At 35.3% G+C, this 15,670-nt stretch overlaps 1 protein-coding gene across 3 annotated transcripts; it reads right to left on the reverse strand.

Annotated features, from left to right (window-relative positions):
* Nucleotides 1-1,490: 1,490 nt before the first annotated feature.
* On the reverse strand, nt 1,491-13,789 carry PACRGL (parkin coregulated like). Of its 3 annotated transcripts, none has more exons than XM_058838008.1 (8): nt 13,551-13,655; nt 11,162-11,283; nt 9,605-9,672; nt 8,319-8,409; nt 6,974-7,108; nt 5,143-5,250; nt 4,086-4,166; nt 1,505-2,695 (listed from the first exon to the last, which is right to left on the reverse strand). In XM_058838008.1, exons 2-8 carry the CDS (start codon nt 11,264-11,266, stop codon nt 2,639-2,641), a joined length of 645 nt encoding a protein of 214 aa, XP_058693991.1. In that variant the 5' UTR covers nt 11,267-11,283; nt 13,551-13,655; the 3' UTR covers nt 1,505-2,638. The 3 variants fall into 3 exon arrangements, with proteins under 3 accessions (XP_058693990.1, XP_058693991.1, XP_058693989.1); XM_058838006.1 differs by having other exon boundaries at nt 1,506-2,695; nt 6,974-7,066; nt 13,551-13,785; XM_058838007.1 differs by lacking the exon at nt 5,143-5,250 and having other exon boundaries at nt 1,491-2,695; nt 13,551-13,789.
* Between the last annotated feature and the right edge of the window lie 1,881 nt (nt 13,790-15,670).

A 15,670-nucleotide genomic window follows, 5' to 3' on the forward strand; every position in this document is an offset into this window, starting at 1 on the left:
ACCCCTAGTTAAAATAGATACAATCACAAGGAGATTAAATAAATATTCTTAGTTTTGCTACTCATTTGTACTGGACTAAGCTCCAGGTGTTGAAGTGTATTTCTTAAATCTCTAGCTTCTAATTTATACAGAGGCATTACAAGTTATTTTCTTCTCATATTTCTATGGTGTAGTCCTCATTTTTGAATAATATTTGGAGTTAAAATGCTATAATCAATGTGCGATGCACACCTTGATACAATTGCCTTCCAACTTTGACCTGTTTTACTCTCCAGAAAAAAAGACCCCAAACCAAACATGACTAAACAGATAGCTTGAGAGCAAGAAATGTTATAGAACAACAAAAAAAATTTGCTTATGTGTATTCTTATTCCCTAAAAAATATGAGTAAGAGTCCCTCAATCTCACCTATGAAATCTGCACTTAATTTATCCTGACATGAGTATCAGGAGTCCTACATACTGTATTTTTAATTCTTGGATGTGTCTGCAAAGTTCTTTGCTTAAAATTAAGGATCTTCTGACTTCCAGTTTTTCAAGAAGAAACCTTAACTGGATCCTAACCCTGCTTTCCTAAGTATGTGTCTTTCTGCCTTTAATGAAGATAAAGGCATGAACTTTTGAAACTGCCATCCCATTTTAGTGCTGAGAATGAATGTCACTACATAGTAACATCTACTGATAATAACTGCTAGAGGCTAACATCCATTTCATCTTTTTGTAATACCTTTAACTATGAGACAGAACCAGGAAAACAACAAAAACTTTAGCTATGTATTATCTATATGTGATAAATGCTTTACATTTTTAAGATCATTTCTTCATTAAGATTGGAGCTACTTAATTCTGAACCTAGAAAGATTCTTCTAAAAAAGTATGCATATAAAATAGAACACTGCCCCTCCATCCATGTAATTTTTAAGATATATTGTCCACAGAGTCTACGCCAATACTTCAAAATAGGTGAAATGCTATCAGAGATAGGCCAACCTTCATTGTGACATTGCTGCAGAATGTGTGAAAGGGGATTAATGAAGTAGAAAGAAGGTTACAAGTATTCTTTTGTAAAAATAAATCAGGTATCTATTCTGGTGTAGAGATGGGATGTTAGAGGCATGTTGAAGGCTGCTCTGCTATCACCAGTGTAGGATAAGAGTAGTACAATACATGTACACCGGAAATCTGCTGTAGCGTGTTTGTGTAAACTAAATGTGCACATTTTGTAAAAAAAAAAGAAAAATAAAGTAAACATGAAGAAAAAAAAGGACCATGATCAGTTTTTTTTCAGTTGTTAAGTACCTGCTGGCAAAAATGCTTATTGAAGAAATACTTTTTTTTTTTTGAAGCATAAATACACTTATCTTTACTTAGCACAGTTCTGATCACAGCCGAGATCAGTCCTGAAGTGAATTTTAGTCAGGCTGAGGTAGTCAGGCTGAGGTAATTTTAAAAAAACTTCTGAAATTGCTTTCACGTGACAGACTTTTATTAATACTCTATGCATCAGCATCTTCTTATTGACAAAAAACATCCTTTCCAAAAACTTTAAATGCCAGAATTGAATATTCCTCAGGGGAAAATATTCTGCGCAAATTTTGTTACTTCAGTTAACTCTCCCTCACAGTGTACTCAGATACTACATGTCCCTGAATAGTATTTATTACAAGAACCAATTAGGAATTATTTTGCAATCAAATTCAAATACATTAATGGACAAATGCTGTACCCTACAAAGCTTGACAGCCAGGTAAACTGGCTTGTACACTCTTTTTTTTGTCTTTAACTTATATTTTTTTATATCTTCCATGTTTAGAAGTTTATTAACTTGTCTGGAACTGAATTCACAAGAAAATCCCAATCATGTCTGTAACGTTACTGAACTCAATGCAAAGGGAGCACAGTGTAGGAAGTTGCCTCCTCCATCCAGCTCCCATTCAGTAGGCTCAGAATTAACACGAACTAATTAGCTGAGCAAAACCTCAGCTGTGGCTCTGTGGGACAGCCTGATGCCTCTGCACTGTATTCTCCAGAGCCTCTCCAGGTTCTCACAAATGCTAAGAATGCACAGAGCAAGTTCAGCTTTGGAACATATGCTGCCTGTTTACTGGGTTCAGCTTCACACCTTTAAAAGCTGACTCTGAAGAATTCTGTGACGGCTCACAGTTCTATGTCTAACCTAGTCCTGATGAACCTAAATGCATCCATCCGTGCCATGTCACAAAATAAATTATAAATTTCAAAAGCAGATATACATATGCAATTTAGCACCAGGTTAGATTTTATTTAAGTAATTACAACCAAATTATTTTGCATCACACAAATATACAAAACATATTAACCACTGCAGGTATAATAAATGAAATCGTAATTTAAAACTAAATAAGAATCAATACTTATTCTGTTTTTGAAATAATATCACATTAATTGGTGTCATGTTAAGCCTAATGCATATACAAATATACAAAGAGAAGTCTTCTGTAATTAAATATTCACAAACTGGTAAGACTCCTGCTCTCCATCATACTGAAGAATTATTATTATTTTAAGAGAATATATCATACCCCAAATAAGGTCAGTGATATTTACAGACAGTTTCTTTCCAAACTTCACCTTACAGTACAAATCACTACGTTCCTTGTTCAAGAGTAGATAGAACAATAGGTTGGAATTTTAGATTTGATGATAGCCACAGTTGCCTGTTGAAGAAAACAAAACAAATTTAAACAAAATAAGGGGCACTAGCGCTACGTATGACAGTACTCATATAAATTATAAACTCTATATAACTCTATAAATTGCATAATTCCCAAGTTTTATTTAGTTATCGTTGCTATTATCAAACAGTAGAAAACTAAAAAGTTTATATTTGCTGATTGCTCTCAAAAGGGCTGAAAATAATGAATGGAGAAAATGCACTATTGTGATAACTAATGCTGGGGAGGTAAAACATTCAAAAGAACTCATACCGAAAAGAGGGCATAAATACAGACAGGAAATAATAAGGATTTTTAAGTAGAGGAATGATGTTTTGGAGGGGACTTCCAACAAAAGTAAGAATCATATGCTTTATAACTAATTTAGAAAGTAAATTTGATAAATTATTGGTTGGATTATATAATATTGTTTGTAATCACAATTTAGTCGTTTGTTTCCAGGTTTTTTTGCTTTATCTTTTTTCTGTCTTTTCAAAAGACATACAGAAAGACCTACTCACTAAACAGGTAAGACTACAAGAAATCATGAGATTGACAAAAAAATTAGAGAGGTTAATGACTCACTGGATTAATTATATTATCTAGACCTAAATTTTTAGAACATTAGGACAAAACCTGATTTTCCTTTTCTTGTCTCACTTCATAAAAATAAAAAACTCTCATCCTCCTTCATTTTTCATGACGTTTTTCAAATCTGTAATACAAACACTGCTACTGCTCTTAAATGAACATGAGCACACACAAAAATGAGGAGGCATCTACTGATTATTTGGGCACCTACTGGCTAAGGCACACAAGCTCAGTACTGCTAGGCCTGCATGTGTGGTCCCTACTCTTCAGGTTATCCCTATTCTTTGAGAATAACCATTTGATATAACACATACAACTGTTGATATGGTCAAGAAAGCAAATATTTTCTCTTCTAGATGAACATCTAAGCCAGCACTCCTCATTTTTTCTCCTTTTCTCCTTTGTGCACAAGGTATAGCACAACACTTGGCAAAAGATTGTTCAACAGAAGAAGTCTCTGCCATCTATTACTTAAAGCATCTTTTTGATTTATAGCCATTGCAGATCCAAACTCTGGGTTAACCACGGTGGGCTGGAATGTGAGTGTCAGATCCCCTCAGGAAGTGTAATAAACAAAAAACTATTAGTGGGAACAGGCAGGCATCATCAATTACAGCAAAAAGTAACTTCCTGCAAGAGGAAATCTTGTTGAAAAACATGTTTAGTACCAGAAAACAGAACACCAAGCATGTATCCCAGCCATACTGAGGCAAGAACATGGCAATAAAACCAGAGATGAAAGCTGTTTTGACAAAACTGATTCATAAGTGTAGATGATTGAATAAATGTCTGATCCACTCACCTTTCCACCATAGTGCTCCAACTTTTGTAAAGCAACAGTAACTTTTTCTCTATATTTCTTGTCCATTGATCTCTTTAAAAGCTATTGGAAAAGCAAAATAAAGAGGTTTGTTGCACAATATAGTACAATATATACAAAGAGACAATAATAACCCATTTTGTTACTTTATTCCATCTTACCTTTGCAGAATTAAAGCCACAAAGAAACATTGTAACTTGTAATTGATGTCAAAGTATGGAACTCAATAAAAGCAAATATAGAATAAAAAGTTAACTAGAGAGAAACTTAAAGAAAACTGATCTGTTAACCAACAAAAATATTTCTTTTTCTTTTAGAAAACAAATTTGAAAGAAATATCCACCTTAAAAAAAAGTCATTCTTAAAGAGTTGTCCACATGAAAAGTTAACTTTTATTTCATGTGCATTGAAAAAGATTTATTGTAGTGGAAATACTAAAAAAACCCCAAAAACTGCTGTAATTTTTCTCTTCTGTATTTGAGCGTCAAAAAAGGTCCTTTTATTTTGCTGTAAAAGTGCACTTTGCAAGCAGGTTAAAAGAAACTATGAAAAGCCTGTCTGACAGAGGAAGGATGTACTCAGAATGACTTGGTATAAAAATACCTCTCATAATCCCACTCAAAGCTTATTTAATGAAAACTTCCTTGGGCAGAATTCCCATCTGAAAGGAGTGGGAATATTTGCTTCTGTTAATGTATTGAAATATTCATGGTTTTGTTGAGATATTAAGACTTAAAATTAAAAATTCATTTTGCAATAAATTTGCCTTCAAAACAAGGCATCTAGAAGTTTTCATAAATAGTAGAGAGAACACTTCCATTATTCTCCAGTTTACATTAACAACAGTTTTTGGACCTTCCTAGAACTTTGTAAGTCAACACATAAAAGAACAAAGGACTCACACAGGGGACTATATGAAATAATGCTTTTCACAGAACTGCTGAGTCCTCCACTGTATCTGTGCAGATATTATAGTAACATCTCAACAAGAATGCCATGAAAATATAAATGATTTTTTATTATAGCATTAAAGACTTACATTTGTGAGTAGAAGTTTAAGATGATCATTAAGAGATGGGCCAACAACCCCACTCAATTGCACTAAAGCATCCAATGCCCTTTCAAATACTTCATCATCCACATGGGCCTTCAGAAGGGGAAGAAAGAAAGAAAATCCTGTAAGATTCAGACAAACACTTAAGTTTTTCTAAACTGCAAACTCTGTATTATGATTGTATGGAGTAGTTTTAAACATTAAAACTACTGTGCAATTGCTAATCGCTATAACGATCCAAGTTTAGAAATAGAAGTACAATATGACTAAATATTAGTCTCTAGAGGCCAAATTTGAAGTCAGAGCATATTTTTAAACCAGAAAACAAAAACATCCATGAAATGTCCACAAAACTCTTGCATTTCTTCTGAGACAACAAAATGAGTAATTTACTATTGGTGAAATAAAAAATATGGCATGCAAAACAGCTTGCTACACTGATAATTTCAGTATTTCACAGCATATAAGAAATAATCTTTCAAATGCTGATATGTTTAAATTGAAAGACACCATTTTAGTTACAAATATAATGAATTCTGGGTAATTTCTATGCAATTCATAACAATAACTTTCTTTGTTGGAGAAACAGAGTCAATGATTTTCTGTCTCAATTAATTTAGTCCCCTGCCAACTACACCTTTGTCACCTGCCAGCAATTATCAGGCTCTTATTTACTTCTGTGGTTCTTCATCATCTTTATTTCTCCCATGGGAAGGCTCTTCTATACCTGACTTCTCTAGTGGTTTAGTTATCTTGCTTTACCTTTAGCAAAGAAATAGACTTATAACAACTTATCTTGGTCTTGTACTAAATTATAACTTTATTTAAAAACTATTTCTCCTCTCCAGCATCTGGGCCCTGAACATTTTCTTTTTAACTAGAAATCATTGACTGCTTGTGTAGTAGAAGATTTAACAAGACATAATACCAAAACAGTGCAACAATAATAATTATCAGAAGAGTATCATTAATTGGAGGAAGAGAGAAGAATATTTTTTCTAATTTTGCCATTAAGCTAAACCAAAGATAGTGATAACACACAATTCTGAACTTCTGTTATATCTCTGATTTGAGATCACAATTAATTTTCAAACTTCAAGCCATCTCTGTTAAATCAGAACTGAAACACATCTAGATTAAGGGACAGCTATTTACTGAAGCAGAAAAGGGCTCTCAAAGACATGAAAAAAATCCAAAAGAGATAACCTTCAAAGCCAATACCTCTCTTTATTTTCTGATGGTGTAGAAGAGTTACAAACATTTTTTAAAATTAAGAATATGACCTCAAACACTTTAAATGTATTCTTCCTTTTTCCTCATTGACATATTCTGGTGATGGTGCTATGCAGGGCTGGGAGTTGAACCCAGTGATCCTTGTGGATCCCTTATTTTGTGATTTTGTTTAACTTTGTAGCATGTTTTGAATTTGTACATGTAATAGATGAGTATTTATTCCTGCATATCCATTTTACCTCGCCTCATTTTTATTTTTTGCATGTTATTCCGTGGACATATAAAAAAGCCTACCACAAATATATATATTTATTTCTGCTTATATAAAACCTTTAAGAGAACAGTTTCATAAAATTTTTTCATAGATACTGTCATATAAGTATCATCTTAATTTATATTTAAAGACATATTTAGCTAATAAACCAAGGCAGGGTTAACAAGAGAAAGAGAAATCATCTCTATCCCCCAAACCAAAAGCCCATGCAATAGATTTAGTACATTAATATTACCCATGAAGTTCTCACCGACAGAAGGAAAAAAAAATCAAACCCATTAAAATCTCTGCATGAAGAACAAGACATACCAATGCAGCCTTTAAGACTGGAACTAGACGAGGCAACAGGGGAATAGCTTTTTCAGCAGCACCTTCAACCAGAAGTAATTCTTTAAAACCCTCCTTGGAAACAAAAGTATAGGGATGTTTTGTCTCTCTTAGTCCCTGTTGCAAATGTAAAACATGATTTTCTTAATACTAAACCTTCTTTCAAACAAAACTGCGTTTACAAGTTCCACACAGCAAAAGGACCATGTTTACATTTTGTCAGATCAGTTCAAAACATAAAGTACACTAACTCCACCATGTGGAGCCACTGGGTACAACTGCTCACAGAATATTCTAACTGATTTTTCTTTTAGAACACTGAATATTAAAATTCACATTATGAAAACTGCCAATTCAATCAATATTTGTACTTCAATACCTTTAATCTAAAAACCCAAGGTATTTTTTCATGAGACCATGAACTACAACAGGCTATATTTGTATAGGGGTTTTGTACTGAAGGGAAAAAAGAATAGAAGGTGAACAATGGAAGACACCCCACACCACATACCTCTCTATGAAACACTAAAAAACTTGTAGATAGTATGAAGATGCACATCTAGTAAAGGTCTGACTGGCAAAACTCAAAGATTTAAAGCCCTGTGGGTGAAGCCTTTTTTCTTAACATAATAGAAATTTTATGTTATTTTAGGAATTGACAGTTTTGTTTAAAAAAAAAATAAAAACAAAGAAAGAAAAAAGAAGAAACAAAGGGAAAAAAGAAACCAAGAAAATAAAAAGGAAAAAGAGGGGGAAAAAAAGGGAAAAAGAAAGTAAGCCACCTCAGTATATGCACTTTATTCTACCTGCAACATTGGATTCAGCATTTACACGTGGAACATATTTAGTGATAAATGTCACAGATGGTTCTGAGAAAATAGAAACCTCAACACAGTGCATAGTATTTCTCTTCCACTTACTTACAGAATCCTATTTCCACTGTACTAGTTCAGTCTATTGAGGAGAGCATTCTTACTTTGTAATGTAGGCTTTATATACAAAAATAAGCAAAACAATTTAGCTTATAAAAGAATCTGCAAAAGCACAGATTTCATTCAACAGTTGGGCATCTGAGATTGAGTCTTGCATTTGATCAGTATCTTGAAGATTAAGCAGCTCTAGCTAGCTCTCCCAGAAAGCTCCAACTAAAGAACTACAAATAGCAATGTTCTTGACCATTTAAATTCATACAATATCCTCATAAGTGGGTTTTCTTTTCTGTTTCTCCAGTAGCTGAGCCTTAACTGGCTAACTTGGATTGTTTAAAAAATCACATTTGCCATTAGGAAATGGTTGTATCCTTAATGTTGCAAGAAACTGAGTTTACCTCTGCCAATGTTAAAAGAAGAGGATCAAAGGAAACAGTTTCAGGAGGGCATTCCCACTGCAGTTTGTGCTTTACCGATCCATGCACTAACCTATATAAGGAATGAAGTTTTAACAAAATAACATATAATAATACATAATTTATTGCTAACACTATTTGCTTTCAATGTTATACTAATTAGATTGTTGTGTTCCTCCATTATATACACAATCTCAATCCATAATGCTCTCCTTAGTGAAATTCTAGGGTCATATAATCAACTAAATTGGCAAAGATCTCTGGGATCATGGAGTCCAACCTCTGTATATGTATAATGGTTAACAGAGCAATTATACTAAATTCCCAAAATATGACAGTTTTCAAAATTCTGCTCCTAATCACATAGAAATCAGAAAACAGAAGTTATAGAAATTATAGGTGCTTCTCATGCCAACACAGAAGATATTCCTTTTGCAAAGTTACTTATTTTGATTAGTATATCAAGAAACATTTTCCTCAAATAGGAATAGGTAAGGGAAAGCAGTTGAAACTGAAGGAAGATCATATTGAAATTTATTATTTACTCCTAAGATACAAATAAATGTATAAATACTATGTATTAGTTAGAGCTTGTTAGTAGAGATAATGGATTATTTCATACAATTATATACACGCACATCTTATTAATGATGGCTTATATTTTTGTAAAGTAATTCTGCATCCATGTGACAAAACACCAGACCATTTATTGTCTAGGCAAATATATACCTATATATATATATATGAAACTTGACCTATATATATAGCTCATAAACTTAACCCATATATATATTTAATATATAACTTAAAATACCCTGAACTTACTTGCAAGTAGTTTTGTTAATTTTCCATATGTCTGAAAACTACAGAACAGGAATGTTCAATAACATGTTGTCATGCTACTAAGTTCAGATAAAAAAGGCTGTGAAAGGTCTACTTATTTAAATGGCACTAATTTTATTAACTTTGCTAGGAGGGAGAAGTAAATACAATTACCTGAAAAAAATCATTTGTGAAAGAGGTTTGGCAAACCAAGTGTGCACATAATTAATTATTCTTTAAAAATGTAGCTTTGATATTAATACAGCATAAAAAAAGAACCAAAATAAGACAATTTCAAAGGTATGGAAGATTGCTTTCTGCTCTGAAAAGAATTAAGTATTAAATATTTTTCCAGAATTGAATGCAATCAAACAACTAAAAGATGAAACATGAAAAGATGTATTTCATAATATATTTAGTAAAAATAAGAAACAAACCCAACACACCTGCACGGAATGCCACCTCTAGCATATGTAGCAGCAAATGCAGATGGTGGTTGAGAATAAGCACGAAACTGTGAGGACAGACAAAAAACCCATTATTTATTCATAACAGTAATGTTTTATAGTTATTGTGAATATGCTAAAAGGGAAGTTTACAAAAAAATGAACTTAGTCATATGAATTGAAAACAAAACAAAATAAAGAACTGCAGCCATGGAGTGGAAAACATATTAAGTGATACACTTATGTGAAAACTGTTTTTAAGACTCATCAGACTGGGGAGTTGTCAAAATGAATAAAAATATACAATCAGTGGTTTCCTGATGTAATCACTTTATTTTTCCTTTTTTTCTTGCAAATGGTAATATTAAAGTCTTATGGGTTCTTTCCTAAGCAGATTAAGGAGCTCCAACCTCCCTGAAGCTCTGGTTATATTGGTAACATGCAGAAGGCAGTTTTATTGTAATTCCAACTTGATCTGAGTATAGACAAAAATACATGGTGGCAAGATGTGGGAGAAACACCAAATATTGGGCAAGAAGGTGAGAGGGCACTGGAAATAAACAGGGAGGTTCATACTGGGAGAGAATCTAGAAAGGACACACTGGAGAAGGAAACTAGGACATGCATGCAAGGAAAAGCTGCACAAATTTCCTTTCACAGTATACATGCTTCTTATGCAAATGAACTATTTTATTATTTATTAGCATGATCATTTAATGTTGTTTCCCAGATAATACACCTTATCACAAAGCATTCAGAAGGGAATACCACGAAATCTCAATTTTTATCTTTTGAATGTTTTAAACCTACATTAAGCTTAGTAGAATTGTGTTCATGGCTTAATTTCGGTCATTGTGCTACTTGCAAAGAGATTTCAAACAAAAAAGATGCCCACATTAAATTATTCAGCCTCTGTTTATCAGCAAAGTACTTCTGCATTCACTTTCCAAAAAGCCTGTGACATTACTAATTGCCAGATTATATGGCCCAGTGGTGAACTATAATTCATGCATTCAATGCTAGTTCTTCAGGCACGGGACTTCCATGAAAAAAACAACTCCTTTCATTACTACTCTCCCAAGAACACAAATTTTTCCTGAAGGATTACATAGTCACAGTAACTATGAGTTTCAAATAATGCTCACCAGCAATTAATTTGCCACATTTTATAAAGCCTTCAATATGCAACACGCTTCTGGGTTTCATTGCATAACTGAAATAAGTTTCTCTAAAGCAGCAAGTGCCAAAGTTTAGGAAAAAAAAACAAACCTTTTTACTGTTTAGCTCTAAATCTCTTTAGGGCAATAGTACATTAAAAAAAAACAGTTACCATCCAAGCCACAACTGTACCAAAATACATTTTTGTTTTTTAATGTAATAAACAAGGCATTTGAGCTTAGAAGATAAGGTATGTATGTTTAAAAACAAAAGTTTAATTTCAGTTTTAAAAAATACGACCAGAAGAAGCATGTCCTGATGCCATTTCATAAAGTAAGGAAAACTCTTCAAACCACAGATGGATTTTAACAAAACAAAACTACCACCAGCTATACATACTGGATCAATAGTTTTAGGATTCAGCTTGTCACTAGGCTTTGGCTGTGAACATGGTTTGCTTTTCTGTGCTGCAGTCTTTGTTTTCATTTGGATGCCTGATGACATTCTTACAACATTGCTTCCTACAAAACAAAACAAAACAATTTTAAGAATTAGAAACAAAATAATTTTAATTCCTATATGACAGAATATCGAGGGTTAGAATGTGCACTAGGAAACAGATACTTATTCTTATATATCAGACACAGTGCATGGGACAACTGTAATAGTCCTGTCACTCCATATTTCAGATGCACACATTGCCTACTCTGCTCCTCTTTACTTGTGTTCTTTGAGTCCTGGACCAAAAGTGAATTAGATACAGTCTGATTTTAGGGTAGCCCACAGAAATCTGAGCAGTAGTACACTGCTCTGAGTCAAATAGGGCTGGGTACACTTACATCAGAAGAAAGAAACAATTTGAGGAAGGTCCAGGATGAAAGAAGGAAGCAATTACATTCAGGACACAAAACCACAATCAATAAGAGATGAGAACAGAAATGTAAGGCAGCAAAAAAAAAAAAAAAAAGAACACAGAAAAAGAATTCCAATTCCACTAAGAAGAATGAAAGTACTTTTTTAAAAAGACTGCAAAAATAACTTTGCCTGCATCCTTAAATACTGATTAAAGTACACTTACCTTCTGTAAGTCAATGTACCAGCTATGTGTCACTACAAATGCATGTAACTGGGTTAAAGTGTCCCCAACAAAAATAATAGTTCTCTACCTACTTAACGTACCAAGGCTGATACTATAATGAATAATACAAATTATTCCTGGGAGATCACAAGATTTCAAATATTAATAAAATTATAAATAATGAAAACCCTAATTTTGAATATTAAAATGTCCAGTAATTTTTGTTGTGGTGTATTCTGAATGGAAAAAAAATATTAGTAAACAGGACATTAGATTCCTATAGTGAAAAAGAAATTACAACATACAGAGACGAAAATAATAGGAAACACAGAAACAAACATTGTCTGAGGGATGAGCAGTGTGCTTGCTGTCCAGCCATCACCCTTGATGACACCTGTTTTTGTTAAAAATATGATTAAATGCCAAATACTGAGATCAGGATGAATCAGAGACAGATTTGCCATGCTACTCTTGCCCTCAGCTCTATCAGCCACTCGCCCTAATGCCCACCCACCTGCAGTCCTTGTTTAGCTTGGTTATCCTAATTCTTCCCTCTGAACAGGATTTCCAGTCAGGTACGTTTGTCATCATCTACATTATGAAATATTTAGGATTGCTTCTGTTTCTGTGATAGAAGTGATAAGGTTTCAGCACATGCGTAGATATGCTGACTTCGTGACTTATGGAAAGAATTAAATGAAGTGCCTAAGTTTTACTGAATGCTGTGAAGCTACATATAATAATGACTAGAAAATTAGCTAAAATACAAAGAAAAACTAAAATTGAAAGTTTAAATCAATATTTCTTGACTGATGACTTAACCAGAACTAGTGATTCAAATCAGTTTATCTCCTGTACATTTTGTTTTCTCTTTCCTACCATTTCCAGAATGTGGCCTGTCTCCACTGAAAGTCTTTTTAAAAGAAATAATATACAATTAGTCAATTAAATCTCTTCAGAACTCACAGAAACTTACATGACACTTATGAGCACTATTCTATTTGTAAAATGGAAGTCAAATGTAAAACATTAATATAGAAATAAATCTACTGATTTTGTATGTCTGCTTATTATCATAAAATTCTAATCACATTATCTTTAGAAGACGGATTTTTAACTGTCAGAAAATTAAGAATCAAAATAGTTTCATACTATGAAAACACCAGAGTTCTTGGCAGTAGGAGCATGTATCACAAAATAGTGCTATCCATGTCAGACTTTGAAATGTACCGTTGCTCATAATACAGTCAGCTTCCTAATACCTACATAAATATTTTTCTTAAAACAGTATTTAGAAGTTATTCAGATGTATTTATTTTTTTTCTATTTTCCAAGTAATCAAAATCCATGCTAAGATGTACTAGGAACCATCGAGCAGAAAAATCACTTTTCATAAGGAGGTGTTACTCTTGAGATATGAATGCTCCTGTGTAGTGGGAGCTGAAAGGGTCACAGGTTTTTGTAGAGAGAACAGACGGGTGAAGCACAGCCGTGAATCAAACAAGCGAGGTTTGATACAGAAGAGACCCATCTACTGGCAGACGATAGACTTCAAATAAAGGAGTGACACTTTAAACAGAAACAGGAAAAACACTTTTAAGAGACATCTTTCAAAGAAGGAAGCGCAGCCTGGAGTTGGGGATCTAGAAGTCACTTAAGGCAGGCAGAATGGAAGTCAGTAGGATTTGAAAGGCGAGGTTGCTCCCTTACCCTGCCGAGTGCCAACTCTCCCGGAGTGCAGAGGCAGAAACAGATGAGGGGCTTCGAGCGCCGTCACCGCAGAGAGGCTCAGGCAGAGAAGCTCCGCCGAGCTCCCCCAGAGCCCCCGGCCCGGCCCTCACGAGCCCCGTGGGACATCCAGGGACCCCGCGGGAGCACGAGGGGTTCGCCCCGCTCCCCCCGGCCCCTGTCCCGCCGCCCCGCTCCCGCTCCCAGGGCACGCCGGGCTCCGGGCAGCGCCGGGCTCTGGGCTCCGGGCAGCGCAGGGCTCCGGGCACGCCTGACGGGCACGCCGGGCTCCGGGCAGCGCCGGGCTCCGGACACGCCGGGCTCCGGGCAGCGCTGAGCTCCGGACACGCCGGGCTCCGGGCACGCCGGGCTCCGGGCAGCGCTGAGCTCCGGACACGCCGGGCTCCGGGCAGCGCCGGGCACGCCGGGCACGCCGGGCTCCAGGCAGCGCCGTCCCCTCTCCCCGCGGGCCCCACGGCACCGCCGACGCTTCCTGCCGGTTGCCAGGGGAACTACGGGCCGCCGGCAGCCCAAACTTCCTCCGTGCTTGCTGCAGACGGAGCGACAAGGAGATTAAAAAAACCATTTGGTTGGGGTTGTTTTTTCCAGCCTACCTTGTATGCTGTGAGTAAAACGAAAACGGTGAATTTTCAGGTGACATCGCCGCTCAGTTTTATCCATTTTTTTAATACCTTCCCGGGCATACAATGCACTCATACAGTACTGAAAGTTCCATTGGAAATATAGCATCACGTCTGAGTGTGAGCTTTTGGGTAAAAGGCTACTTTTGACTTGACCAACAGAGCGCTTTCTTGCTTTCTTCAATAAATGTGTATATTCATTCATGCACACAAAAATAAATCTTCAAGCAAAATGTTTCCTTGGTGTGCTCAAATTGTGTGGGATATAAGCTTTCCACCATTGCATTCTTTCTCACTTCTGTCATTTCTACTGCAGAAGTGAACATGGATAAGCAAGACTTATTCTCATGATTTTCCACAGGAAAAAAAAAAATTGCATTGACAGTGGTGAAAAATAGTTGTAGACTATTTGAAGAATGCCATTGGCATTAGATTTTGGGCAATGCAGGCATGCCATAATTGGTTTTATCCAACATAAATACTTTATATCTGCCAATAATGGCGAGTCCAAATTGGGGATGTCTGCAGAGTTAAAATAGGGCTGCATAGCTGAGTGCCATTGAAATGCATTAGTGCAAGAGACTATTTGGAAATACAGAAGGAAAATATCTATAAATAATATTGGAGAAGGGAAGATTTCTTCTTTTTCTAGGTGGTTTTAGCTAAACTCAAGAGACATAATAGTACTTCAACTGAATTATTTTACTGTTCCACAATACTGAAGACAATAGAAAAATGGATGTCTTTTTATCCAAAAATTTTATGGACTGATAAATTATCTCAGAAAAAAATCTAGTATTTTAAAGCAAATCATGAAAAACTTTGAAAATCATACTAAAAAATGTAAACCAGTGTGATCATTTCCAGGATGAGAAAAAAAAAAATCGGCTTTTTTTTTTGAGCAAAGTTTTTTTTAGTTCAGTGTTTAAGTATCATTTTATACATGTATCTGCTATAGCTCCTTTGTGAGTACAGAACAGACCAGAGCTATGGAGGAAAGCTGTAGTACAGTTCCTAGGTCGGTATGAGTATGAACTGCAGTGTAGCATGAAGCAAAACCCCACTGATCAGCTCCCACTGCGTTCACGGAGGCACAGAAACGACTGGGTTGTGAAAGGACAAGATTCCAGACCCTGTGCAAGAGCAGGGCTTTCTTCAGAGCTGGATTACTTTCCTGAAAAATGTGAAATAACAGACGGTCCTGCAGTGTTCTTGGGGTGCTGAATGCATGGCAAGGCTCAGCCACCAAAGTGCAGGATGGTGACCTTTTGGGTGGGCTTGATCCTCCCACATGGCAGAAATACAGACTAAAATGATCCTGAATTCCTGGAGTAGGATAGGATGAAACTGTATCCTCATATATTTTTTTATAACTTGATTCTAAACACTGATTACTTACTTTTTCATAATAATACTCAACCAATTTAAATACAACCAATGATTAATTAATTAACTATAACT

This window comes from Poecile atricapillus, chromosome 4 (genome assembly GCF_030490865.1).
Source record: "Poecile atricapillus isolate bPoeAtr1 chromosome 4, bPoeAtr1.hap1, whole genome shotgun sequence".
NCBI classification, from domain to species: Eukaryota; Metazoa; Chordata; class Aves; order Passeriformes; family Paridae; genus Poecile; species Poecile atricapillus.